This window comes from Salvia hispanica, chromosome 3 (genome assembly GCF_023119035.1).
Source record: "Salvia hispanica cultivar TCC Black 2014 chromosome 3, UniMelb_Shisp_WGS_1.0, whole genome shotgun sequence".
Taxonomy (NCBI): domain Eukaryota; kingdom Viridiplantae; phylum Streptophyta; class Magnoliopsida; order Lamiales; family Lamiaceae; genus Salvia; species Salvia hispanica.
The window spans coordinates 25,095,376-25,121,918 of record NC_062967.1 but is presented as its reverse complement, the minus strand read 5'-3'; the positions used below and the strand labels follow the sequence as shown (position 1 = coordinate 25,121,918).

Genomic DNA, 26,543 nt, shown 5'->3' with positions numbered 1-26,543 from the left:
GTTATGTTGTTGTGTGGAAGAAAACACAAAGTTCGATTTCTCTCCATTCTCTCGTCTTTTTCTTTGCAATGATTCTATCTGATCTACCTTATCATTTCCCAACATGTTTAATTCCCAACATGTTCAGTCACATCCTCACACAAATTTGATACATTTAACAAATAAAAGTTCTTAATCATAATACAATTACAACGCGCAAATTTGTTGACCATTTCCTCGAATTTTATGTATTTAATTGCATCGTGTTGGTCCAGCCTAGTACCGCGAACTGCAGCCTAGGGCGGAGGCTGATGGGACCAGACCGCCAACCTAGAGCTCCAATTGGTGAAGGTTGGTAGTTGGTGAGGGATGGTGCATATTCATATTAAATCGCATTGTCTACTTAATTTTGTATCCATTTAGGGGAGAAGAAGCTAACATATACACTTATATAATAAGGTGGTGTCCGAATTTGATATGTCTAAAGCATGGGTTGGCCTAATATGAACTATTCTCTTTATCCCTACTTGCTTCTTTGTCTTCTTAATATTTTTGTGATCAATTTGTCTTATTGATTACTTGGGACAATGGTCCCTTTCTATGTTCAATATTTTATTGAATTTTGAAATTTCATTTGGATGTATTTCTACATGTTTTAGTTTGCCTCTCCATACAACCTAATCAGAAAATAATGAGTGATGATTCTTTATTCAATACTTAAAATATTTCTATTATTTAGTGTGCCATAGGGCTATTTTTGGCTTAGTTTTAGACTGGTCCTCTTGAATAAGCATGACGAGGGGAAATAATTGTGATTAATTACAGTTGAAAATTTGGAATGTGGTCTATGGAGGCTAGAAGGATTAAGGACCACTCCCATTAATACATTTCAGAGGTTACCATAATGCTCACAAACATTTCAATTTCTTCAAACATACCACAAAAGACAAAATCCACTCTCAACATCAATCCAAATTCTAAATTAATGCATCTCAGTTTGGAAACTCTTAAAAGCCTATAATTTTCTTTGGAAAACAAATAATAAAATGGTTTAATATTTAGCCTATGAATGATTAGTTATATTTTCTGCTATCCATATCTTATTCATAGATTGTGTGGTGATGAAGGATCAGTGTTTCTGTGGCTTGTGATCAGCATCTCTACCAGTTTTTCTCATACTGACTGTGTCAACTGTCGAGATAAGTGCAAAATTGGCAAATACTATCTATCTCTTGCACTATGCAACAAACTCATAAAATACTAAGTTATGCATAACATGTGCAATGTTGTCTGAGAATAAGTAAAATCACAGAGATCCATTCTATATTCCACATCTTTGGGGGTACTACATTTACACCATACTGTCAATTTGCCAACTTGCAGAGATCATGCATTTCCGTCCCTTTCTGTGACATGCCGACTGCATATTCATGTAATCTAGCAAACAAATAAGAGGCTAACAGTATCTACCCTGTTCTATCTCTCTATGAAAGCTGTTGTTGGATGTCAACATCCCAACATTAAGATGCCAAAATGAAAGTTTCGGAGCAAAGTGACTTATTTTCATAGCAATAACTTATTTGGTGCTGATAATACATTCAATAACATCCATCAAAACACAACTTCAGACAACAGAAGTTCGGCGAGCAATTGCAGAAAAAGAATAGGTGGGGAGTGTTGTACAGGAAGCACATGCTTCTGAAGGAAGAAAAGAATCGGGAATATACTATTATACAAGGACAGAATGTCTTTATTATTGTCAATAAAACAAGACAACGGGCCGCAAAAAGGGACAGTGACACTTCAGCGTCTCACCTTAAATAAGATTAATGGTGAATGAGACGTAAGGATGAGCATCTGCTTCGCCTGCTGCAAGGCCGCCCATTCCTCCATCATCCTCAGTTTTCCAGAACGTGCTGCAGTAACACAGAAGATAATGATGAAACAACAGAACTCTTCAGTGGAATATTTTACTAATATCCGAGCTCAAAAGGATCAGGGAGTTACTATAACAAATGTTGCCTACAGAGGGAATTGTTTGACTTGGTTAAACAGAAGTGATGTATGTTCTTCACATTGATAGATGACAAGCTATTCATAACAGTAACTGCTATACATTCATATCACATTGAAAGCTTTGCCATTTTTCCTTCATATAAATGTTGTATGATGAGTAAAAAAGAATCCACAAAGTCATGACTCGTGAGGTGACAGGAGATAAATCAATCCAGAAATCATTCATCCTAGAAAACTACCAGTTCAGCAAAATCTAGTTCGAGTTATAGTCCAACAAAGTCACAGGCTTTGGGTTTTTTATCTAAAAAAAGTCCACAAAAGTTTTATGAGATGCAGGAAGAACTAAAAAGCAAATTAAAGTAGTACCTGTTTGAACTGCTACACATTCCCTCAAGAATGGAGCGAACTTTCTTCTCACTTTTTAATGGAGGTGACAGTACAACAGACTACGAGAGACAAAAAGGCGACGAAGTAAAAGAGAGAAAGAGATGGTTAGTAAGAGTTCCCTACAAGGACATGAGTTAGAAATAGCAACAGAAATGAGAGAGGCAGTATAATTACCAGAAAAGATGGTGGCAGGCCATATCGGAGAATGCTTTCACTAAAGACTCTTACAGCACAAAAGTGCATCCAGGAACTGAAAACCTGTAATAGAAAGAAAAAAATCAAATTCAAATGGATAAAGGAAAACATATGGAAAAACAATGGAGTAAGCTGATGATCCCAGAAAACAGCTAGTGAGTCCTGGCCCATGCACAAATTGCTAGAAATTAGGCATTACCGTAAAAGATATAAGTGGTTATCAAATTGATTCCATGATACGAAGGTGAAACTAAAACAGCTTAAAAATGAAAATGAAGATGATAATCTATAGTAAACTCGAGTTAATCAAAAAATATTAGAAATACAGTAGATCCAATGATTATAGTCCAGATTACAACAGACATGCGAATGATCTATCAGTACTCTGATGTATTTCCAGGCCTATTTGATTCTTGGCTATACTTCGGCTCTGAAGGAAAGCATATGGGTGTTGATCTTAACAAAGGTGTGAAATGTTCTAAAATTGGAGATGGAATATATCTGTTGGCTGCTTTTAAGTTCTAACGCTGTCAGGAACAAATGATTATAACAAACTGCCAATCTCATAAATTTCAATATTTCAAACGAATCTTCACTTTATATTTTGTTTCAATGATGAAATTATAGTTTCAGTCATATAAATGCTTGGATTTACAAGATGTTAAACGGAGCTAAACCAATTTGCAACAGAATGCGAAAATATAAATCCAGTAACTACTGGTATAAATCTAAAGGAAGAAAGAGAAGGAAATATGGTAATCCAACATCCATGGAATGGATCTAATGGCTTTAGAATACAATTACCCCAGTTTAAACTCCCTGCAAAAAACAAAATTTACTACCTATCAAGTTTGAGAATATATCAGGATAATGAACAGACCTAAGTTTAAGTAGGGCACTATTTCAGGCAATTGCCGCCAACCTTCCCAAGGAAAGTGCATTCGAACAAGACTAAACTTAAGTCCCTAAAAAACAATTTCAGAAAATGTGTCACCAGCCTTCCCAAGGAAGGCATGTTTGACCATGTAAGAAACCACATGGTCTATATCTAACTCCGCAGAAATTTTCTATTATTTCCATCGAAGTCACTGAGACTCGGAGAACATATTTCATATATGTCCACACATACATTTGAGAAAACTAGTTTCAGAAATAGAAGGGGGAATAAAGACCTCTCCATAACTAGTATAGCACCATTGCAAAAGAGAGCTTCTCATTGTCTCCTGGTCTTGCATCAGTTTTTCAAGCTCCTGCTTCTTACTGTCTTGTGTCTCAGGATTATATTCAAAATCACGAACCTGTGATTAAAAGTAATATTAGTAAATGGTCTTATTAAAGATACAGCTTTGGAGAAATATAAATTTTAACATAACTTGTGCAATAGTTGCAAGGTGTACTATAAAATCACATAGAGATGATTAAAAAAATAGTAAAAGAAATGGGATATACCATTACTTACCTGGAAATTTCTTTCACGGGCCTTGGTTTTAAAATTGTCAACATCACGGCTGAATAATGTCACAGTGTAAAGAGCATATTCATTATCCTCATGTAACTTCTTTGAAGATCTGGGAACCTAAACAAAAAGTATAATCAAGAGGTGGTATTTTTCAAATCCGAATTGAATGTATACATTAAGGAAACTAAACTAAGCTGTTAAATGACAACAAGCTCTACGCCAAAAAAATTTGTTTGATGAGATGCTTCTTTATTCCTCAGCACTTAGTCTATACAACCAGTAATGGAAAAAGGACAGGTAGGTTTTCTACTGCAGTCAAGATGAATAATGAGAAAACCTCCCATCTAGGAACTAGAGTAATTACCACATATGATGTCAGAGACTCATAGCTTGATAACCAGTCTTTCTGGGAATACTTTGACACAACTGCAAGAAGGGTTGTCAAGTGTTCCGAACTAACAATGTCTTCTGGTTTCACTAAATTTGAAATATCACGAACAGCTAAGCTGCATTTAGAAATCATTTGAACCAGGAGTTAGAATACATTCAGAATTGAATAAAGTGATGCATTAGTGCTATTATCACCGAGAAACTTAAACCTGTTGGCACAAACTGCGTGCAAGCAACTGTGTGTTCATACGTGCATGGATGTGTTTGTGCGTGAGAGAGAGAGATAGAAGACCATTCTCATTTCCAGCAGAATGTGAATAGACACGAACACCAAGCCTCAAACCACAAAGTTCTCTCCTCACTAACAATTATCTAATGACCATTCTGGAAGTAGTATTTTTCTTTAATAAATTAAGAATAAGTCTTAGTAAGGAGTAGAAAATTCTAAAATACCAACTGCATATTCAATTTAATAATTATTGAGAGGGTGATTTCCCAATAAAAGTAGTAGGAAACTCTCATTGATATATTTCTAGAATTCACAATGATGTTTCAAGTCTCAAGTGATTTGTTAAAGATAGAAGGGTATCCAGAAGAACACCTCTCAGAAGTCAATTATGAGGACTGAATTAATATATGTAGATCATAGATAGAAATATTATAACTATTTTTCCAGCTTTTGGGGAATTGTAGTTGGATATGGGTTTATCTTAGAATATAAAGGATTTATACCAAGCAAGAAACTAGAGCCATAGCTTGTGAAACCACTACAGCTCAAAAGAAGACATTTCATCATCTGCATTGGTTATATTATAGACTTATAGTCCTCATCCAGGTGCATTCTCATAAATGATTAACTTTATTCCAGCTCCTTTTTTAAAGATATAATCCTTTTCAAGAGTGAGACACCAAACCGTTCACGTCTAACAGCCACCAAATTGAGAAAACAGGCATTTATATTCAAAAGCAGTAGGAACTACCAAGACAGTCATACTGGGAAACTTAAACCCTGATAGAGTTCATATCAAATGGATTTCCAAGTTTTATTCCACAACTTGTGTCAACAAGGGTTGCATTATGAACAAGTGATTATGTTTGTCACACACGAAAAGCAAGGAGTACCAGTACTCACAGCATTCAATCAGGATTCAAGATCTGAGAAAAAGTTGAACTCGTTCTAAATTAATAGTTATATGGTACGCAGAACGACAGCTTTTCAGCATATACCTTTAATCTTACAAAGCATAATATTTTATTCATTAACTAATATTTTATTTCATTCTTAAATTTACCATACCACAAAGCCTAAACCCAAATCCCAGAAATATCAAAGCTTAAATTAGTCACATACCTTCCAGCCTGCTTTCTATTAATAGCATTAAGTTGGCTGCGCACATTGCTATATTCAGCGACACGAACCTGTGAAATAAATCAACCAGCTTAATTTGCATTCTAATGTCTCCAGGCCCAGATACAAGGCATGCAAGACCATGGGTAGATATATATTGTTTACATAAACAAAATACTATAAACATAACTGGTAACTGACATCATCACACTGGCACCTGTGACCTGGCATGTATATTAGCATTGAATTGCTAAGATCACAATGCTTCTGAAAATTTAGCAATAACAAAAAAGTTTGCTTTATTGTTTCATATGCATTGTAATATTTTTAATTGTATCTTCGAAGATTTACCAAGTGTTTGCAAAAAAAAATTAATATTAACCAGTGAATGCTTCTAGCGGTTTGAGTTACTGTAAGAAACATATAAGACAACAATCACAGCAATAGAACAGAGAAAGACACAAGATAACCAATATAACAGTTTCAAATTTTTAATCATCACTGTCTATTCTAATGATATTATTTCTCTAAAGCTGCATAGAATATTTCCCGAGCCAGAAAACAGTCAGGTCAGATGGATTTTAGGAAGATAGTAACTAGAGAGGTTTCTTCAAAGTTCAAAGGATACCAAATAATTCCGCTTCATAGCGCAAAGTGCAACGGGGCCATCCAGATACTTTATACTCCCTCCATCCCATAAAAAAGCACGTCTTGGAATGGCACGGGTTTTAACGCACAATTGGTAAAGTAGGAGAGAGATAGAAAGAAAAAGTGATTGAAAAATTGTTAGTGGAGAATGGGACTCACCTCATTAGAGAGAGAAAAGTTAATAAAAATAGAAGTTTCTATTTTTATGGGACGGACCAAAATGGTAAAGTAGTCTATTTTTATGGGACGGGGGGGAGTATAGGATAAAGAACAAGTGTGTAATGCTAACAGCTAATGAAGACCTGGGTCAGAAAAAAGCTAATTGCCTTATTTGGAGCATCTTACACTAGGTAAATCAAATGAGTGTTAAGGGGGTAAAAGGAGTACATACATAACATCAACATCTTAAATCTTAGACAAAACCTCTCTTCTTTCTCTCTTTACAGTACATGTTTGGAACCTCTTGTTGAATATCTAACAAGGCAACTAGTGCACTAGAGAGTAACCAAGCAACTTTGGTGGTTTTCTCTCAATAAGCAAGTACGGTTAACGTTAGATGACACAACTAATCTCTCCAATAGTTATGGTACCGCCAAAGCTTCATTTGCTAGGCTTTTTTATTTGACAAGATTCATATTGAAAACAAAATATTATATTATAGAGTTATAAAAACCAATCTCTGCTGGCCTCGACTTAAAAGAGTGTGCTTACCTTGAGATCATCCTCAATCTTGGCAATGTGTACATGGATTCCGTCCACAATCTCCTTCAGCGGCGACATTGTTGGATACTTTGCCTCGTCCCACACGAATCTACAGAAATCGTGAACCTTTAGTCAAATCCTTACGCTAACAAACATCAACGCATAACAAAAACTCAATAATTTGCATCTAATTTTGCCTTGTAAGATAAGAGTCCACAGGAACCCCATCCACAGTTAGCGAGCTACTAACAACTCCGGACACCCTCTCCAATTCCTCAATCTGACGACGGATTTTGTGCGACACTCCTTCAATGAAGTTGTTTGCCTGCCAAAACAATAAATCACACTCCAGCGAAACAACAGGATAACAATTTAAACCAAATCAGCTAAGGTTTTGAAACAACTCACCTTGGATAGGTCGTCGCTGAGAGACAAAAGCAAATCCAGGGTGCCTACTCGTAGATTCGGTATGTTGAACTGAACAAAAACAACACAATTCGCGAATCAGGATTGGCAAAAAAATACGAGTTTCGGAAGAGATCTGCAACGAATAACAAAAACGTAGAGTGCATCAACAATACTCTGTAGAGAGAGGTGTCGAAGGCTTGTTTTGAGATTGATTCCTGAAGACGACTCCATACAGACGAGGCGGAGCCGCCTTGGCCAACGGGGAGAGACGCCACCCAGTAACGAGTCGCCATTGCCGCCGATCACAGATTCGATCGAATATTCGCAGAGGCAGATCGAAGGTGAAATGTGATGATGATTGAAATTGCTTTAGTCGATTAGCCCCTGCTTCCTCTTGCTGTTATAACGACTAACCTGTGATTTTTCTCCCTTTCGGTTTCCTAGTAATTGCGATTTAGTCCTTTAAAACAACAAAAGGGACCACATTGTTATATTATGAAAGTATTTAGGGGTGCTATCGTAGTTGTCAAAAGAGGAAGGGTCATACAGAAAATACAAATAATCTTAAATTTCACTTGCTTTTTAAATCCAAGTGATTAACAAAAGAGAAAACTCTGATTTGATGCATTCTCGTTCGAATTGCAGAGTTTAGATGAGGCTGTTGCAGCTGGCCTTTTTTGCTGCTTTAGCCTCTGGGATTGGAGCTCTTCTCATTTACATTACTGGTGTTTCGAATTTTGGTAATCAACATGCAAGTTTGGTTCGTTTCAGTTTGCATTCAAAATTTCGATTGATTTGCAATTTTGTGTGCAGATAGGACTCCTCTTTCCAGTGATGATCTGGAGGCATTGAGTTCTTTACAGAGTCATTTCGGCAAGTGTGTGGTTGGTGTTTTTGCTATTTTATTTATGTCTGACGTTTACTCGATATTCTGTTCAGTCCTATGAAATTCTGATTGGATTGTAATTGTATATATCAAGAACTATGTTCTTTTTATATGAAAACTAATTCTTGAGTATCAAAACATTGTTAAGTTTCATGGCCATGCTAAGTTTTACTATATACTCCATTTAGATTGTAGAACTAGAAAGGTTGCTAGAATGTTGCATAAATAGGGGTTATGATCTTTTTATTTGAAAGTGGGATGAAATGGCGGCCATTGCAGTCGCAGTCCCAGTCCCAGTCCCTGATTGTATTCCAAGCATAGGATTTTCTGCTGTTAGTTGGCCTATTCTATGGACAACCTTTCCCTGCATGAATTCCCCAGTGGTGGTAGATGCCACTTTGACCTTAACTTTCCTGATAAAGGACAAAATAGCAGCACAACCTAGCTTCATCTCTTGAGTTTCTGGTGACAAGATCTACTAGTATTTTATCGCTTCCCACATTAGAGACTACAATAATCATGTTTGAGATTTTACTTGGTATTGTGTAGTTCATCCATCTGATGCAGTGATATCTTCCAGAGTGCAAATGGATTAGGTTTACAGGCTGTAAGGGGTAGGGATGATTGTGAGGTTTCGCTGCAGTTCCCCAGTGACACTGTCCCAAAATGGGTATGCATTTTGTAAATGCTGTACTTTAACAGTCATTGTTTGTTTCAAATTATTTTTAAGTTGCAGGTTTTCCCATCATAATTTTTCAAAAATCTGAAAGTTAATATTTTCGGCCCCTGGGTGTATTTTGTTGTGTTATCACTGATGTCTGATACTGTTGTTAAATTTTTTGAATAGAAAGATCCCAAATCGGGAAAACTTGAAGGCTTGACTTTTGATTTCAATCTTTGCGAAGCAGTAGCTACATGGGAGCAGGTTAGTGTTATTGGTGCTGTGCAAGATTTATATGGAATACTCATGTTCTATTCGTTAACACTTAACAGAATGAAACAACTGCTTGTCTCTAAATACGCAGGTTGTATAACTTTAATAGCATTCCATCTTTCTTTCTGTAGAAGAATAATCTTAAATTCTTCACTTAATAGCTCTTTGGTCCGCATTCTATTTTGGGAACTATCTTGTGCTATGTTTAGTGAGGGACTTTTGCAGGTGCGAAATAGTACTACTGTTTTGACTCGAGAATACATTGATGCTTTGCCAAATGGATGGAGAAATTATGCTTGGCAGAGGATCAATAAGGGAGCACTACTGTAAGTAGCTTTGATACATAAGCCCTGCATAATAATCTCATATATTAGCTGTGATCCCACATACGAGGCCCAAATCATTACTACTGTTGAAGCTTTTATGTGGTAGCTGTTAAATAACTCATTAGGTATTGATTAAGATGTTCGTGGTGACTGATGGCTTGGAAGATCTGATTGAAATCTGAAACCTCCAAATGGTGAAAAATAACATTCTCGTTCTCTTTTACAGTTTACTGCAAGCTTGCTTGTATGTTTAGTATATAATCTTTGGTGAAGATGTAAAAAATTTCTTTGGGAAAAACTTCTGGATCATCTTTTCTACTAAAATGTAAATGAATGCTGATTTTTCTCAAAATAAAGCTATATGGACCAGATTTTGATCTTAATTGCTGCAGGAATCAATGTGAGAATAAAACTGTGTGCATAGAGAAACTATTACTGGTGCTTCCGGACAATCCTCCTTTTACACCAAGGAAATATAGCCGATGTGCTGTCATTGGTAACTCAGGTGATCTTCTAAGGAACAAGTTTGGAGAAGAAATAGATAGCTATGATGCTGTTTTCAGAGAGAATGGAGCGCCTATAGAGGTTTGTATACTGTGTAACAGTCTTAACTATAGATTATCCTTTTTCTTGCATACATAATCTTTTATGCAGAATTTCACAGAATACGTTGGTACAAAAAGCACGTTTCGCCTCCTCAACAGGGGTTCTGCAAAAGCTCTTGATAAAGTCGCAGAGTTGTATGGTATGTACACATTTCACATCTTGTTAGCTTACATAAGCAGGCATATCAATGATCTTAAACCTACAGAGAAGGGGAAGGAGGTCTTGATCGTCAAAACAACAATCCATGATATCATGAACAAGATGATCCGGGTGTGTACTTTTTTCCATCTAGTATGTTAGGTTCATTCTATGAGATCATCATTTTCCTTCTGCCTACCAAATAGGTTTTCCCCTTCCAGTTGCAAGTCACTATCGTTTTCCCTCAGACCCCTCGTCTGAGTTTTTCTATCATTAGCCAGTTGTGTTTCCCTTCAAATGGAACTCATTTTAGAAATATAGGCAATTAAACATGCAATGCTCTTACTTTTAAGTTTATCTTTTTTCGTTTTTTGTAGGAAGTTCCCATACTAAATCCGGTTTATCTGATGCTCGGAGCATCCTTTGGTTCAGCTGCAAAAGGCACTGGGCTAAAGGCTCTTGAATTTGCTCTCTCCATTTGTGACACTGTTGATATGTATGGTTTTACCGTTGATCCTGGTTATAAAGAATGGTACGTATGATTGGAAAAATGTGATGAAGGACTTGCATTTAATATAATGCTTTACCTAATAATGGACCCTTTTGTTCATCTCAGGACTAGGTACTTTTCAGAATCTCGACAAGGGCATACCCCTCTGCATGGTCGGGCATACTATCAAATGATGGAATGTCTTGCAGTAAGTTCTGTCGATATGTAATGAATGATCATCAGATTTATCATCTGTGCAAGTAAATATTACTCTATCAAAAGTTCATACTTTTTCACAGACTTCACTAAATTTCATTAATTAATATGTTCTGACAGCTTATCAAGATCCACTCTCCATTGCGGTCTGATCCAAATCGGATTGTGAAGTCGGTACCCAGCCGCAGTTTAATTACAGCAGCCCGAATTGCATCAGAGAAGTTATGGAAGTATTTTCCTTTTACCTATTATGGCACTCTGGATATCTCTGATTTATTACGTTTCATCTAATGAACTTGTGTCGTGTTGCATCGCAGGAGAGTTGGAGCTGGATCTTCCGATCCCTTAGCCAAATGCTCCATCGTCTCAAAGCAAATCAAGGGCAAGTCAAAGCAAGTATCGAGCTCAAGAAAAGCTGCCGTTGAGCATCAAAAATACGTGAAAGGCACGACGATGTATCCTGTGGAGCACCATCCTAGGCATGGCCAGCTCTGCACAGTTCCATCCAGGTAAAAGAAGATAAATTACCAGCTTTTCAACATTGATGATTGAGAGGGAAAAAAGAAGAAGGGGCATGGTACCCCTTGTTTACATGAGCTTTTTATCTTGTCATAATGTTCTGTTAGATCAGTTATGTTTCTGTGAATAGTAGTATTACTGTATTCTTTTGCCACGACATTATTCAATTACTTCTTATTTAAGTGATGTTATAAATTCAAGATTTATTGCCCCCACCTACAATCTATTGAAATTCTTCTCATAATGTTTCTCTGTGTCCACCTATCCACTTTTCTTTACCACAAAAGGTAATAAGCAACGTGGCTTCGCTTTTCTTCTCAAGAAGGAAACTTCTCAAACCATTCATAAACACCGCCTTCAAAGAAACTCCCTCTAAGTCGTATCCTACAATCTACACTGAATTTTTTTTTTACCAAGATCTAAATAATTAGCTTATGTTATAGTACTACATTATGTTGTATACATTTTTATTTTATTCTTTGCATAATAAATCGTGTTCTAGTACTATAAAATAAACCACATATATTGCAATAGAAATTTTTGAAGTTTTCAATTGTCATTATCAAGCATGTTTATTTTTTCATCATTTTTTGACTCGCTAGCAGATAGAGTATAAATTATATTAAATGTGCAATAATTCAAAAACACGTAGAAACTATTAATCATTATTAATATCAATTGCAATAAATATAGAGCAGAATCAGAATTATTAGTATGTATAGTATTTTATTCTGTCTGCTCTTATCTTATAAACAAAATTGCATAAAATCTAAAATGCTACACAATCTATTTTTCACAAAAATGTGTCATTCCACAATCTATTTTTCACAAAAATAAAAATAAAATAAAAATAAAAACGGTCCCTATAAAGACACAGAAACGCACACGTAACTCATTCAACAATAGACCAGCGCCCCTTCGCCGGCTCTCTCTCTCTCATCCCACCGCCTCAATTCAATTACTGATTCATTCCCGATTCTAGCTCTTGTTTCCGAACCCACTAATTCTTGAAATTTGCGTACAAACAAAAACAACCGCTGCGGAGTGGAAAGCAATGCAGCGCGACGGCGAAGAGGCGGCGCCGCAGGAGAATCCCAAGCGGATGCGGCGGCCCAGCGTGAGATTGCACCAGCCCTACTACGAGAACCCCGGGCATCGCAAGATCCAGCAGCAATGGAAGCCCAGGAAAGGCGCCCCCACACCCAGAAAGCCTCGTTCCGCCAAAACCGCGCATTCCAAATTCGCCAAGAACGCCGCCGCTAAGGGCGACGGATTGGGGAATTTTGATTTCGAATACGACGCGGCGGTTGGGGGTTGGAGCAATTTCACTGCCGCTAATAGGGATAGGGATTTCCAGAGGAAGAGGGTTAGGTCGTCCAATTCGAAATCTCGGGCAATTGGGGATCAAGAAAATGGAAATCTTGGATTGTCTAGTGATGGTGAGAGTGGGAAGCTCGAACAACAACACGTAGACGTCGAAGAAGAGGGGGATTTGGGTGGGAATCGGTTTAGCAACGATTTAGTAGCTGAGGATTCTGATCCGTCTAGCCCTAATCAGTCGTTAGGTGACGACGATGATATTGAGAATCGAAAATTGAGTGGAGATCGTGACAATGTGGGTGGAAAGCAGAGGGGATTGGGTGATAATCGCCATTCCAGTGAAATGGGGAGATCCTTGATGGCTGGGGAAGAAGATGGAGATAGTAGTGGTGTGAGGATGTGGCTGAATGATTTGGGATTAGGAAAATATGTGACACTGTTTGAGATTCATGGGGTGGATGATGCGGTTCTGCCGTTACTGACTCTTGAAGATCTCAAGGATATGGGGATTAATGAGGTTGGGATACGAAGGAAACTGTATTCGTCTATCCAGAAACTCGATAGATGGTTCCCCTGAGTTTCCCTGATGGATTCGGGATGGCAAGACTTCTTTGGTGGAGTTTTTGGATGCTCGTTTTGCTGAAAAATATAGTGCATATACGAGTTTGTTTACATGTGTAGTTTAGGTTTTGTTGCTGCTTTTAGTTGGGTAAACTCGGTACTTTTTTTTGTGTAGATGCTCAGTTAGCTTGCTGTTTGATAATAACCTACTAGAGGTATATTTTTGCTCTGATTGTGGCAGTTATTATCGTATGATGCAGCTGTAGTGAGAGAGTGTGAATAACAACTTTTGTAGCTCTTTTTTGGAATGATAATGAGTCTTCCTGTCGTTTAGAATACTTTGTGTCTGCTACAATTATTGTTATCCTTCTCTATGTCTTGTTGGTGTGCTACTGCTTGGTATACTTTGTGTCCGACCTTGTGAAAACTCCATATGCCTCGTTCGCCTGTTCATTATAATGACTGGATGAAATATATGCCATTTATCAGAATTTAGCTATTAGAAATTTGTATGAGGTATAACTTAGAAAGAAGTGTTGTATGCTCATGATGAAAAGCATTAAGCGTAGAAAGGTTCACCATGATCATTTTCAAGATTGGTTCTTTCATAGCCTTATTTACGGAGTTGAACCTGGTTGATCACCTCTTTGTCTCAGTAGGATGTGCCGAATCCTTGAAGAATCGGTCTTTTTACTGATTCCCATCTAGGTTTTTGGATGTCCTCCCAGACTGATTGATTGCTTTGGTCCTTCCTCAGCTTTGTTATCTCTCCAATATTGTTGATGGCACTTCTCGGGTGCTATTGACACAGATGAAACTGGTAAACTTGAACCTTTTTATGCTCTAAATGCCTATCTTTAAATGGAACTATTTGCTTTGATCTGCTGCTGCTGCTGTTAATTTAACTGTGAAGTAAAGATGACTGAAGTTTTAGTTGTTGGAACTGTTAAACGTTCTTGAACAATTAAGATGGACTTTGGCATGGCAGATTAGGATATATAGCAGTTTGTAATTGTGAATATAGTAGAAATTGAGATTGTTTCTTGTAATTTGATTCATGAACTCTCTCTTATCTCACCTCTCAATTTAGAACTTTTTATAGCATTTCCTCTATTTAATGTATAATTCAATTGGTTTTGTTGTTTGAGCCATTGCATTTCTATGGGGTTTCACTTTGGTGGGAAGGGAAGATGGAAGATAAGAAAATGTTCATTTTTTGAACCCTTCTTCTTCATTCTTATCTATAACAAGGAAGTTAAATCATGTGAAAGAGGGATAACATTATCCTTCATTATTGGTGCAATAATATTGTCCCTTTTTTGAGTGAAACTTCATTATTGGTGCAATAATATTATCCCTTCTTAGAGTGAAAATGACAGATAAGTATGAGTTATTTTTTATTGACAAGGATAAGAAAATGAGAAATGTTTTTTTTTGGGGGGGGGGGGGGATTTATTTGTTTCTCATTTTTCTTAGGATCCGAAGTATTTGCAACCACGTGTTGACAATGACTCAATATAACAAAGGTACAAATTTGAAGATTTACAGCGGTTTGCATATATAACCATAATGGATTATATTGCTAGCTATTTAAGTTGTTAACTCATCAATACAGTGTATTAGTTGTTAACTCATCAATACAGTGTATTAAAAATGTCAACATGGTGATATCAAAATGTCAACGCATAATATCAACACATTATATTGAAGTTTAACAAAATTATGTGTTGACATTTTAATGTCATCGTGTTGACATTTTTAATACACTGGATTGATGAGTTAGCAATTTAAGAAAGTTAGCAATTGATTACACCCCTATAATGATAATTGAATTTTTAAAATATAACTTTAACAAATAAGATTATTGCTACATGCATATATTTATACAACACCTTGAATAGTTGGATTCAGTTTTCCATATTACATTGTGTGTAGTTAGTGATGTCGTTTGTCGTGGAGTAATAAAATTTGATCCCTTTATCTGTTAAAAGAATGTAACAATTGTGTAATTGGGTGTCCACAGTGTGTAATTTTTTTGGACACGATTCCTTATATTTAACCTTAACAATTACTATACTACGGAGTAGTATTTATTTATAAAAAATTCTCAGTGGTGTAACATCTTAATCTACTACTACTATTTGTGTTTGATGAGAAATGTTTTCAGTTAACAAAATACTCCTATTTACCGAATAAAAGTTGTATCAGTATAGTTTGAATGGGTAATATACATGTTAGACTGAGACATAGTAGTGTGGAATATACATAAGATTGTTTGTGTTTGTTTGTGTAGTGATAATGCGATTAATATGCAAGGTCAATTTCAAGTTACAGTATACACAAATTATTTCTAAGTTTTGTAAGTATCCAGCGTAACACATGCCACCACATGGATGTGTCTCTAGACTATAGTAACAAATTACTCTATCTTTTGGTTTGTCATATGATTATTTGATATAAGTAACACATGCCAACACGATGGCCACCCAACCATCCAACATTTTTAATAGTTAATTAATTAATCCCAAAGTGGATAACATTGACAATTGCAAAAAGATATTATTCCCAAAATTTGGGAGGTTGAATACCAAGCCACTGTGCATAAATTATTTGTTTCTGTACGCAACAGAAGTAGAACAGAATTTCACAGATAAATTGGCTAAAAACAAGGGTAATGATATTCCTATATACGTTAGTCATTCTAAACTTGGATGTAACATTGGTGTTTCTTCAATCTACCTTAACCTGCCCTACCTCCACTTGCTGCTTATTCGGCTCCGCCGGAAAGTACTTAACACCCACCATATCCCCTACTGTGCTCATAACCTGTCAAGTCTCGTATTGTCAGATATCGATCACCCCACCTTAAAAAACGTATCATGCAATGCCAAAATCTTGGAGAAAAGGTAGCTTTGATGTGTTTGGTGATCCGAAATATGTCGGCAAATCAAGTTTACTAAAGCTGGCTACTCAATGATGAAAATGATTGAAAGTAAGGCTAACCTCTAAAGCTTTGAGAAGGTCTTCTCTTGAATGAGAAGCAGAAATGCAAATGCGAGCACGGGCCAACAATAACGGGGTGGCTGGGAAAGCAACCGTAACCACAGCAACCTATGATATCATTATATACAATTAGATCACACAATGATGAGGCACATGGATGTAAGATCGGACGTGAAAAGAAGGCTTACATTCCGTTTGAGGCACTCTCGTGAAAAGGCAGGAATTTTTGCAGGATTGTAGAGCATTATTGGCATAACAGGGGAATCATTATCACCTAGAACCTCAAACCCCATTTTCTGCAATTCGGACCTGAAAAAGTTGCTGTTCTCACGAATCCTAGCTAGTTTTTGCGCCCCTGTCATGATAAAATGCGTGAAGCTGGATAAAACTCTTGGAAGATACATGAAACTGAAAAGTGGAGTAGCAAAAAAGCTAACGACAGAAACGTCTTACCTCTGCTAGAACCATCTTCTCCAAGAACAACCTTGATGGAAGAAATAATTTGCTGAGCAGCTGGTGCTGATATCGACGTGGCATAAAGGTGAGCAGGACATGTGTATTTCAGGTATTCAATAAGTTCCTGGGTGGGAGAACATGTCAGCATGCACCATTGCAAGAGCAAGAAATGAACAGACGTCTCCATGTCAGCATGTCATGTAAAAGAGAGTGATAATACCATCCATGCCAATCAATTGATATTTATGAGATGGCATGACATCGTCGGAGTTAATTTTGCCGGCTATCACAAGTTAATCTAATGAAGTAATATAAATTCTTGACAGAGTTTTTAAGGGATGCACCTTAGATCCTGCAATATAACCACCACATGATCCAAATGATTTAGTGAAAGTTCCCATCATTATATCCACATCAGCAGTATCAACTCCTAGGAGTTCACAAACACCTCTTCCACTTTTCCCTACAGCTCCAATGCTGTGAGCCTCATCAAGATAAACAAATGCCTGTTCAAAAGGATAAAATGTGAGAGAGTAACACAGATCAAATTTGGATCTCATGATATAACCAGAGCACCAAAGTGAAATTTTTTGAAAAAAATGTTATCAAAATCATCATTTGGAAGGCTTCAAAAGCAGATCTCAAGTTTTATTTTATGATAATTACACCAGATATAAATGTATATTTATTCATAGAAAACTTTATAAATAGAACTTAGACAAAGACAGACCAAAAAGACCATCTGAACCGATGAATGCAGTAACTATTTAAAAAGAACAGAAAGCAGATGCTAACAATCAGCAAACATGGAGATACCTATATCATGTATCGATATCTACCTTGTATTTCTTGCAGATGGAAACAATTTCAGGGAGCTTGCAAAGTTCCCCTTCCATACTGTAGATTCCCTCCACCACAACAATTATCTTTTTCCAGGGCCTGTGAGTTCTGGGCTGTCCATCAGCAATTTGCTCCCTCAGAACATTCTCCAAATGTGATGGTGCTACAAAGGATATCAAGAGAATCAAATGATGGCATGAAGTAATAATTATTGTTATTATAAATCAATCATCTAAACACACACACACACCCGGGGGCTGGGAGGATGTACATACTGTTATGCTGGAAAACTCGAACAGTAGCCCCGGATCCACGAGCACCATTGACTATTGAGTTATGGTTCAGAGAGTCACTAATGATCAGACCTCCCTGAAAAATGCCCAGAGTGAGGACTATTATACAAAATAAAAAAATATATCAGGTTTATTTATCCAACTAATTCTCTGTACCTTTCCAATTAGTACAGGGAGAATGGCTGAATTTGTTACATAACCCATCCCAAATACAATAGAAGCTGGCTTTCCCACGAAATTGGCAACACACAACTCCAGTTCAGCATGCAATTTTGTTGTGCCTGATCAAAGACTTTATTCATCAAAATACACTTAAGCAGATGCATGCTTCTGTTTGGCAATATCATGTGGAAACACATTTACCTCCATCAACCCGAGTACTACAGGTGCTTGGAGTATATTTCTTCAAGGACTCAATTACACGAGGTGTGCAGTATTCATCTGCTGCAGCAAATCCTAGATAGTTATAAGATCCCAAGTTCAGGCACCTATTAACCTTTGCTGTTCGCCTACAGGAAAATACCATTACAATAAGAATTGCACTTAGAGTGAGTTACATGCTGAAAAACCATGGTCCTGAATTCATATGGAAGCTGGAATTTTCCAGTCTAACTGGATATTTGGTCTCTCATAGTGCAACAGAATGCAAATCAAAATAAAATTTATAACTAAGTAATCAGGGAGTTTGATTGTTATTAGTGGGGAAGAATGAAGAAAATTGGAATATATTGATTGTAACCTACAGCAAAATACCTTTTTGGAAATGAAAATGTGGAGGTCAATACTTACTTTAGTGTTTTGTTATTATCATTGGAGACACGCTCCACCACATCAAACCAAGCATCCGGAGGGCTTGATATTGGTCTGTTGAAGCAATCCTAAAAATCACATACGTAGGATTTTACACATCAAACCCATTCCTTTGACAATGAAGAGAGGCTACTATAGAATCACATGTAGTGATTACATTCATGGCCAGTTTTGTAGGCACTGATTACATTATATCATCGATGAAAGAACTGCCTTAACCTATTTCCTTACTATAGTTTCCTATCCGGAGTTACAAGAATCAACTTTACATACAGGCAAAAATAGCCATTTTCAAATGTAATATGAAGTCCAGTAAACACATGACAATAAGACCTATTGACATTTTCATGAATCATAATAAATCATAAAATTGATCGATTAAAACAAGCCGAAGATGAAATCAACAAAAAATAGCAAGGAAATTCGGATGCAAAACAGGAACCTGAATTCTCAAATACAGGCGGCGAATGTAGAAATCCTCAAGCCCCAAACAGATGGGCGCATATCCCTTCCATTTCAGAAAATAATTCAATCTTAGATGCATATTGGAGAAACAAGCAAATAAATGCGTATCGTGATTACCTGTAGGGTGCTAGCAGACCAGCAATCGACAGACTTGCGGAAAAAATCGCGCAGCTGACCGAAGGCGAAGAGTAGGCCATAGCTGAAGTAGGTGGTCAAGGCGGTGAGATAGGGGATGATCATCTTGATCAAATCGCAGAGGAGATCCCAATGAATGGAGGGAGAGAGCGAGCGAGAGAATCAATGGTGGGAGAAAATTGAGTCTGAGTCTCTCCCCCCTTTCTCTTCACTTTTAGAAAAAAACATTCTTCGATCCTTTCCCGGTTGATTTTGCGATGTCATGTGTGGAATCTTTTTTTATGTGTAATTTGCATTAATTGACAATTATTTACATGCATAATAACTTGAAATTAAGAACATGATATAATATGTAGGTCAAAAAGTAGGCATGCTCCAAACAAATTGAATATATTTGAGTAACTTATATCAATAACCGAGCCTAAGAAGGAAAACTCTTGCTCCACTATTGTTATTAGTCGTGGGATTGTTTGGCTTTATCAAAAGCAGTTGCATCGTTGATAGTTGGGGGCTGCGAAAGAGAAAGATGGGTAATGAGAGAAAATAGAATGAACGAGAGATATTTATACACATGCACTCACTGTTGGTAGAAGCAACGTCAATGTCAAAAGAACTAATATTAGTGAAGTGTGCTTCGTTAACAATAAAATACAAAAGAAATAAAGTAAGACAAAGTGATATGAAAGAGACAACCGTAAAAGAAAATTTTATTTTCAAATGGAGAGAAGTAGAAACTTTGACAATTCAAATTGGCCCCACTTCGCAAAGGGAGAACAACATGAGGAAATCAATATCAATATGTAGGCAGTTTTCGAATTAACTCCATAGACCACATTAGCGCATAAAAAATAATAACACACAAAACTCGTACATCCAATCAACTTAGAAAATTATTTTGCATCGTTTAATTATTTAATCACGAATTCACTTGCTTCATCCATAATATGAAAAGACAAATCCTCACAACGGTGAAAAGAAAGAAGAGACGACATAACATGATAAAAAAGAGGGAATTTGAATAGCCAAGAATGATATGCCCAAAATCCATTTGAATCTTATACAAATTGTGGAACTATAAAACGGCTTAGGCAAGTCATCCTTGGCTATATTAAACATCCCTCTTCTTTTTCATGCTACACCTCTCTTCTTTTATTGATGAATTTGATTGCAAATGAAAAATTAAGTATTTATAGATAATTAGTGGATAAAAAGTGTGCCTCGTCACATGAATCTAATACGTTTTTCATCTTTTGGAGGGAATAAAATCTTGCAGCTTGAAGGAGGGACTAATCAACCATACCCATATTTTTGTTGTCAACTTTAATTGAGTTCAATCCAAAATCTGTAACATATGCTCCATCCATCCCATAATAAGAATTGCATATTGTCATTTTGGTTTGTCCCATAATAAGAATCACATTTCACTTTTACTATAAATAATAAGTATATCCCACATACTTCATTCGCCTCACATTCTACTAACTCGTTTCCTTCATATTCTATTATAAAATCAATATAAAAAAGTGGACCACATATTCCACTAACTTTTTCAATTCACTATTTTTCACTCCCTTCGTCTGCCATTAGGATTCCCATTTATGGGCGGCACACGGTTTTAAGAAATGTTAAGAAAAGTAGGTGGAAAAATATTTGTGGAATATGGGTCTCACTTGAATATATTAGTTTTAAATGAAATGCGAGTGGAATGAGTTAGTGGAAGATGAAACCCTACTATTATTTGTGGCAAAAGTGAATCAAGACTCTTATTTGCGGACAAACTAAAATGAAAAAACAGGACTCTTATTTTCGGATAAAGGGAGTACATTTCTTAAAACTCGTGCTCACACCAAATGTGACTCCCTGTTATAAGACCGAGGGAGTAAAATTGAGATTGTGAGAGGTGGGTGGGTGAGTGTGTGAATTCTTTGTATGCTAACTAAGGAATAGATTCGAAGTCTAACAAATCTCATAATGTAAATTCCCCAAGCTTTTAAACCATATTTTCCATTTGACCTATTTTTCGTATTTCTTATATTCTTGTAGTATGCCACAAGCCAATCCCTATGTCCACTAATTGGAAAACAATGTCAACTCCAAATGACACAATTTTATTTTATCATTTCATTTCAAGAATCAATCCTTTTTAAATGTGTGGACTTGTTGGTAGTGTGATCTGCATATTAATTAAAGAGAATATATATTGTAATTATATATTGGATGAAAATGAAATGTATATTAATTATATATTGGATAAAGAGAATATATATTGACTTGTTGATAGCATGATCTGCATATTAATTATATATTGTACAAGATAGCTAACCAATAAAATTGGCACAAAGTTTGCATACAAACTTCCAAGAGAATACAAATCACAATTAAAATTTGTAGCTACTCCAATTAACACAGATATCTGATCCCATCATTTTCGTTTGTGAGAGAGAAAGTGTGTCAAATTGATGGAGTGTTTAACTAATGACTTTGTCTCTCCTCTCAATCTGACGCACTTTCTCTCTCACAAACGAAAATGATGGGATCAGATGTCTGTGTTCATTGAAGTAGCTACATTACCGATTTTAATTGTGATTTGTATTCTCTTGGAATTTGTATGCAAACTTTGTGCCAATTTTATTGGTTAGCTATTTTGTACAATATATAATTAATATGCAGATCACACAGTCAACAAGTCCAATATATTTTCTCTTATCCAATATATAATTAATATGCTGTTTATTTTCATCCAAATACAATATATAATTGTAATTATCCAGATTTGTTAGCAGGGACAGTGCAGTTAGCAACAGAGGAGCCTGCAATTATAATTATCCAGGTTTACAATAATGGAATACGGCGAAATAAAATTAAAACAACTGCTATTCGTACTACATTAAGGAAGAAAATATATTGAATTATTGTTAATTACTTCGTTCTGCATTCCCCAATCGATCATCGCTAATTAGAAATAGAACTTTATTAATTAACAATGCGTTATTGATTTTATAGGTCAACAACTTATCTTCCACATTATTCAAGCCTGCATAATTGGTCCACGACGCATATTTACACAAATAGCGCCTATGAGAGAGGATCTTGTTCAGCCCTACAAATTGACTAGCAAGAAAGCCATTCTAATTTGGGTACCAAATGTGAATAACTTATAATTTACTAAATAATTATTAGTTCGCTTAATAAAGTGAAGTGATGACTATTGAAAATTGTATTTGCGCGAAAATAATTACTATTTCCCATCTTTAAAATATGTCCTACTCGCTATTCGAATGAAGCGACTAAAATTAGCGGAATATATGATGAACAAATTCCAGCCTATCCACAGTTGTCAATCTTTTATCTTTGATAAAATGAAAACTCTAAATATTGTACAAACTCAAAATTATGATCTGGACCATTGAAAAATGTCAATAGATCACAAAAAAGCATCAACAGAAAAATATCAACAGATGTTCAACGGTAGTCAATGATTGATGTTGTGTTGATACTGTGTTGACATTAAAATCTTGAAATTTTACACTATGTTGATATTGTATTGAAACAGTGTTGAAGCTATGTTGAGAAGTTTTGAATTTGTACAATATATAAGTTTGTATTTTATCACTACCCCTTTTATCTTAATGCAATTTTATACCCACTTTTTCTAATTTATCATCCACATTTCCCGCCCTTTTTTTAAACAAAGTGTTGATTTAAGAAATGCACTTTATGTTTATGATACTAGGATAGAATAATTTAGGATTCACAAAAATGGAACGAAAATCTAAAAGCTATACTTTATTAAACTTAAAGGAAACCGTTATATGAGAAAATAATTACTCCTCCGACGAAAAGCAAGCTCAAACTTTGTATAAATTGTGAATAAAGTATATAGTGCATTTGGAACACCCATATATGCATGCACACTTCTAAATCTAATGCATTTTGCACTCTGAATTAATACTACTCTACTTCATTCATCCGTCATTATATGTTTTATTTATTTTTCCTTTTTTCTTCTATCAATAAACTTTTTTTTTTGACCTGTAAACTATAATACATTATACTAACTTATTTTATTCACATTTTATTATTAAATTAACATATAAAATAAAATTTATATTCCACTAATTTTATTAACCTATTTTTTTATAAAGTCAAACAACTCTTAAAAAATGCTGTGTCCATAAAAAATGGCATATTTATTGTGGAACAGTTTGAGTAATTTTTTAAATGAAAAATATTTACCAAATAATTGTTGTGAAATACATTATCAATCCTATCTAGGAGTACGTATTTTGCCGTCCCTCTCAATTCACACTTGCAAGTTGCTATCCTATTGACTTCGTTTAAGGTTACTTACTGCTCCCTCCGTTCCATAGAAATTGATCATTTAGAGTTGACACATGTGTAATTTGATAAAAGTAAGAAAGAAGAAAAAAAATTAGTTGAAATTGTGTAGTGGATGGTGGACTCATAAATAAAAAGATAAAAAAAAAGAAGAAAAAGATTATCATAAATGGATATATGACTATTTGTATGGAACGGACGAAAAAATAAATATGACCAATTTTTATAGGACGGAAAATATTCTTATACACTGCACTAGTAGTAGTATTTTTGGTCTATGATCTTTGACACATGGCTACACCAGATTTAAGATGGTTTTATTGAATAAATTCCAGCAAATATAAACGAATAAAAGTGGCAGACGAAATATTCTTCTCCACATGAAAAGCATCATATACAAAATCAATGAGGAAAATTAATCATTTTGGCCTTGTTTTGTTGCCTCCAATTTCATTTCCATATTTTTAGTGAAGGTGGAAAACTAGTACTCCTCAATTTTATCGAAGATATTCACTATTCTTTCTGATTTATTCCGATCAAAATAATGAATTAGTATAATTGAAAACAAAGTATCTCTTATCTTTAATTCTATTCACTATGTCTTACTTTATTCTCCCAACTTAGAGCACTCCCAATGGTTTGGGGATAAATTCTCTTATTTCTCCCTAACTCCTGCCACATCAGCGCCACATCAGCACCAAAATTTATCCCCAGTTTTTAGCTAACTTTTAGCCCACCTTTGCAATGGTTTCTCCCTTATTTCTCCCTTATTTATCCCTAACTCAACATTTCATTTTTACTTCATCACTAATTTAATTGTTTTATTTTTATATATAATAAAGCTAGCTTATAATTTATAAGATAAAACAAATAATAGTAATAAAGTTCGTTGTATTAAACACGGGTACACATTACAACGAAGAAAATTAAAAAAAAAAAAAAAGTACACGAATGGAAAAAAAAAATCAAAAAAAAAATCAAAGAAAAAAAAATTCAAGGGCGGTGGGCGCGGTTTCTATTTGCCCACAATTCTTCGATGATATCGTGTTGTAGTGCTTGATGGGCCTCCTTCTGGTGTATGTCCATGAACGCCTGGAACCGTTCATGTTCGTTGTGCGGTACACCCTGGCGGGCGGACTCGGTTGAGTCACCGTGACTCGATGATGCAACACTTGGGTCGTTGGTGACGTCGAGGACGCCTTCGTATTCATCATCGATGATCATGTTATGCATGATGATGCACGCATACATGATATCGGCAATATCCCCCTGGTAGAAAAAGCGCGTCGGGCCCTTTACCAGTGCAAATCGCGATTGGAGCACCCCAAATGCCCTCTCCACATCCTTGCGCGCAGACTCTTGCGCTCGCGCAAAATACCTTCTTCTATCTCCGAGTGGGCATCTGATCGTCTTCAGAAACACGGGCCATTGCGGATAGATGCCGTCAGCCAGGTAGTACCCCATGTTATGCACATTGCCATTGGCCGTGAATTCGATGGAGGGGCCTAACCCGTTGATCCGCTCGTTGAAAAGGGGCGAGGAATTGAGAACATTTAGGTCGTTGTTCGACCCGGCTATACCAAAATAAGCATGCCAAATCCAAAGCCGTTGGTCGGCAACGGCTTCAAGAATGATGGTGGGATGCGTACCTTTGTAGCCGGTAGTGAACTGGCCTTGCCACGCGGTTAGGCGTTAGTTCTTCCACCGCCGCGTGCATACAGTCGATGTTGCCGAGCATCCCCGGAAAGCCGTGGGTCCTCCGGTGCCAATCCAAAGTAGGAACCGGCGGTCATTGCGTCCGGCGAGCGAAGGTAGTGCTCCCAAATATCTCTCGCACGCCCGACGAAATTATTCAGGCACTCGTTGTCGGGTCCGTCTCGCCGCATTGCGGATACTCATCGAACATGTCGGCGGACCCTCCGTATGCCAACCGCCGGATGGCAACAAGTGCATTTCTGTAGGGGCGATAGTCCGGGCTTCCCTGCTGCGTCTCGCTGGAGCCGGAACTCGGGGTAACGCGCGGACAACGCATTAACAATGCGCGGGAAGAGGGAGCGGCGCATTCTGAACCGGCGACGAAATACATCTGCCGGATAACGTGGTTCCTCCGCGAAATAATCGGCGAACAGCCGATCGTGCGCACCAGTGTGGTTGCGAGGGATGTATCGGCGCCGCCGGCGGATTGGCCGTTGGGGGGGTGGCTGCTGCATTCGAGCGATCTCGCTTTGTATGTAGCGGGAGATATAGTTGTTGATTGGGTTGTTGGCGAAACCCGCTACATCCCATCCGGTGGGAGCGGGAGGTACCTCTTCTTCGGAAGAAGAATGTGATATTTCCTCGTCGGACTGAGCACGAGACGATGAATCAGAACTCATTTAATAAAGTTGGAGAGCAAAAAGATTGAAAATTTGTGTGAATGAAGTTTGTGGGTGATGAATGGAGGAAGAGGATGAAATATTTATAGGGGTGGAAATTAGAATATGACCGTTGAGGAAAAAAAAAAAAAAAAAAAAAAAATTGATCATCGCCGAAAAATCGCCGAACAGCTCCCCACAGTGGCCGGCGATAGCCCGGCGTTAAAACGCCGCTTGGCGTAAAATCGGTAGGAATTTCGCCGAACAATCGCCGAACTCCTCCCAATGGCCGGCGATAAGTCGGCGATATCCGGCGAAAAA

General features: G+C 36.7%; 5 protein-coding genes across 7 annotated transcripts; 2 read left to right on the top strand and 3 right to left on the bottom strand.

Moving 5' to 3' along the window:
* Positions 1-1,519: 1,519 nt before the first annotated feature.
* On the bottom strand, positions 1,520-7,948 carry LOC125216125 (V-type proton ATPase subunit C-like). Its single transcript, XM_048117750.1, has 11 exons — positions 7,706-7,948; positions 7,533-7,601; positions 7,322-7,449; positions 7,134-7,233; positions 5,778-5,845; positions 4,401-4,542; positions 4,037-4,153; positions 3,750-3,875; positions 2,557-2,640; positions 2,362-2,441; positions 1,520-1,895 (listed from the first exon to the last, which is right to left on the bottom strand). The coding sequence occupies exons 1-11, from the start codon at positions 7,823-7,825 to the stop codon at positions 1,796-1,798; spliced, it is 1,134 nt and encodes a 377-aa protein (XP_047973707.1). The 5' UTR covers positions 7,826-7,948; the 3' UTR covers positions 1,520-1,795.
* Positions 7,949-8,132: 184 nt separating this feature from the next.
* On the top strand, positions 8,133-11,847 carry LOC125212372 (sialyltransferase-like protein 2). Of its 2 annotated transcripts, XM_048112520.1 has the most exons (12): positions 8,133-8,272; positions 8,346-8,416; positions 8,999-9,088; positions 9,266-9,343; positions 9,578-9,678; positions 10,071-10,263; positions 10,333-10,423; positions 10,490-10,554; positions 10,800-10,954; positions 11,039-11,120; positions 11,249-11,358; positions 11,446-11,847. In XM_048112520.1, exons 1-12 carry the CDS (start codon positions 8,185-8,187, stop codon positions 11,639-11,641), a joined length of 1,320 nt encoding a protein of 439 aa, XP_047968477.1. In that variant the 5' UTR covers positions 8,133-8,184; the 3' UTR covers positions 11,642-11,847. The 2 variants fall into 2 exon arrangements, with proteins under 2 accessions (XP_047968477.1, XP_047968478.1); XM_048112521.1 differs by lacking the exon at positions 8,133-8,272 and having other exon boundaries at positions 8,399-8,416; positions 9,270-9,343.
* Positions 11,848-12,701: 854 nt separating this feature from the next.
* LOC125209678 lies at positions 12,702-13,544 on the top strand. The gene has a single exon (XM_048109266.1). The coding sequence runs from the start codon at positions 12,702-12,704 to the stop codon at positions 13,542-13,544; it is 843 nt and encodes a 280-aa protein (XP_047965223.1).
* A 2,543-nt stretch (positions 13,545-16,087) lies between these two features.
* LOC125210708 (long chain base biosynthesis protein 2b) lies at positions 16,088-20,486 on the bottom strand. Of its 2 annotated transcripts, XM_048110284.1 has the most exons (12): positions 19,513-20,486; positions 19,373-19,438; positions 18,910-18,998; positions 18,484-18,629; positions 18,277-18,401; positions 18,103-18,196; positions 17,827-17,990; positions 17,332-17,493; positions 16,985-17,111; positions 16,720-16,886; positions 16,532-16,639; positions 16,088-16,354 (listed from the first exon to the last, which is right to left on the bottom strand). In XM_048110284.1, exons 1-12 carry the CDS (start codon positions 19,633-19,635, stop codon positions 16,259-16,261), a joined length of 1,467 nt encoding a protein of 488 aa, XP_047966241.1. In that variant the 5' UTR covers positions 19,636-20,486; the 3' UTR covers positions 16,088-16,258. The 2 variants fall into 2 exon arrangements, with proteins under 2 accessions (XP_047966241.1, XP_047966242.1); XM_048110285.1 differs by lacking the exons at positions 18,910-18,998; positions 19,513-20,486 and having other exon boundaries at positions 19,373-19,412.
* Positions 19,985-25,332, bottom strand: LOC125209677. Its single transcript, XM_048109265.1, has 2 exons — positions 24,892-25,332; positions 19,985-20,041 (listed from the first exon to the last, which is right to left on the bottom strand). Exons 1-2 carry the CDS (start codon positions 25,330-25,332, stop codon positions 19,985-19,987), a joined length of 498 nt encoding a protein of 165 aa, XP_047965222.1.
* Between the last annotated feature and the right edge of the window lie 1,211 nt (positions 25,333-26,543).

Coding starts and splice junctions, on each gene's coding strand:
- LOC125216125 (XM_048117750.1), bottom strand. CDS start 7,825: ATGGCGACTCGTTACTGGGTGGCGTCTCTCCCCGTTGGCCAAGGCGGC. Junction 4,154..4,400: donor AGTCTCTGACATCATATGTG/GTAATTACTCTA, acceptor CTTTTTGTTTAG/GTTCCCAGATCTTCAAAGAA. Junction 2,641..3,749: donor GCTATACTAGTTATGGAGAG/GTCTTTATTCCC, acceptor TTTCTATTACAG/GTTTTCAGTTCCTGGATGCA.
- LOC125212372 (XM_048112520.1), top strand. CDS start 8,185: ATGAGGCTGTTGCAGCTGGCCTTTTTTGCTGCTTTAGCCTCTGGGATT. Junction 9,679..10,070: donor ATCAATAAGGGAGCACTACT/GTAAGTAGCTTT, acceptor TAATTGCTGCAG/GAATCAATGTGAGAATAAAA. Junction 11,121..11,248: donor AAATGATGGAATGTCTTGCA/GTAAGTTCTGTC, acceptor ATGTTCTGACAG/CTTATCAAGATCCACTCTCC.
- LOC125209678 (XM_048109266.1), top strand. CDS start 12,702: ATGCAGCGCGACGGCGAAGAGGCGGCGCCGCAGGAGAATCCCAAGCGG.
- LOC125210708 (XM_048110284.1), bottom strand. CDS start 19,635: ATGATCATCCCCTATCTCACCGCCTTGACCACCTACTTCAGCTATGGC. Junction 18,999..19,372: donor GCCTGTATTTGAGAATTCAG/GTTCCTGTTTTG, acceptor TGTGATTTTTAG/GATTGCTTCAACAGACCAAT. Junction 18,197..18,276: donor TCCCTGTACTAATTGGAAAG/GTACAGAGAATT, acceptor GGCATTTTTCAG/GGAGGTCTGATCATTAGTGA.
- LOC125209677 (XM_048109265.1), bottom strand. CDS start 25,332: ATGGGGTACTACCTGGCTGACGGCATCTATCCGCAATGGCCCGTGTTT. Junction 20,042..24,891: donor ATATCATCGAAGAATTGTGG/GCAAATAGAAAC, acceptor TCTCTTTCGCAG/CCCCCAACTATCAACGATGC.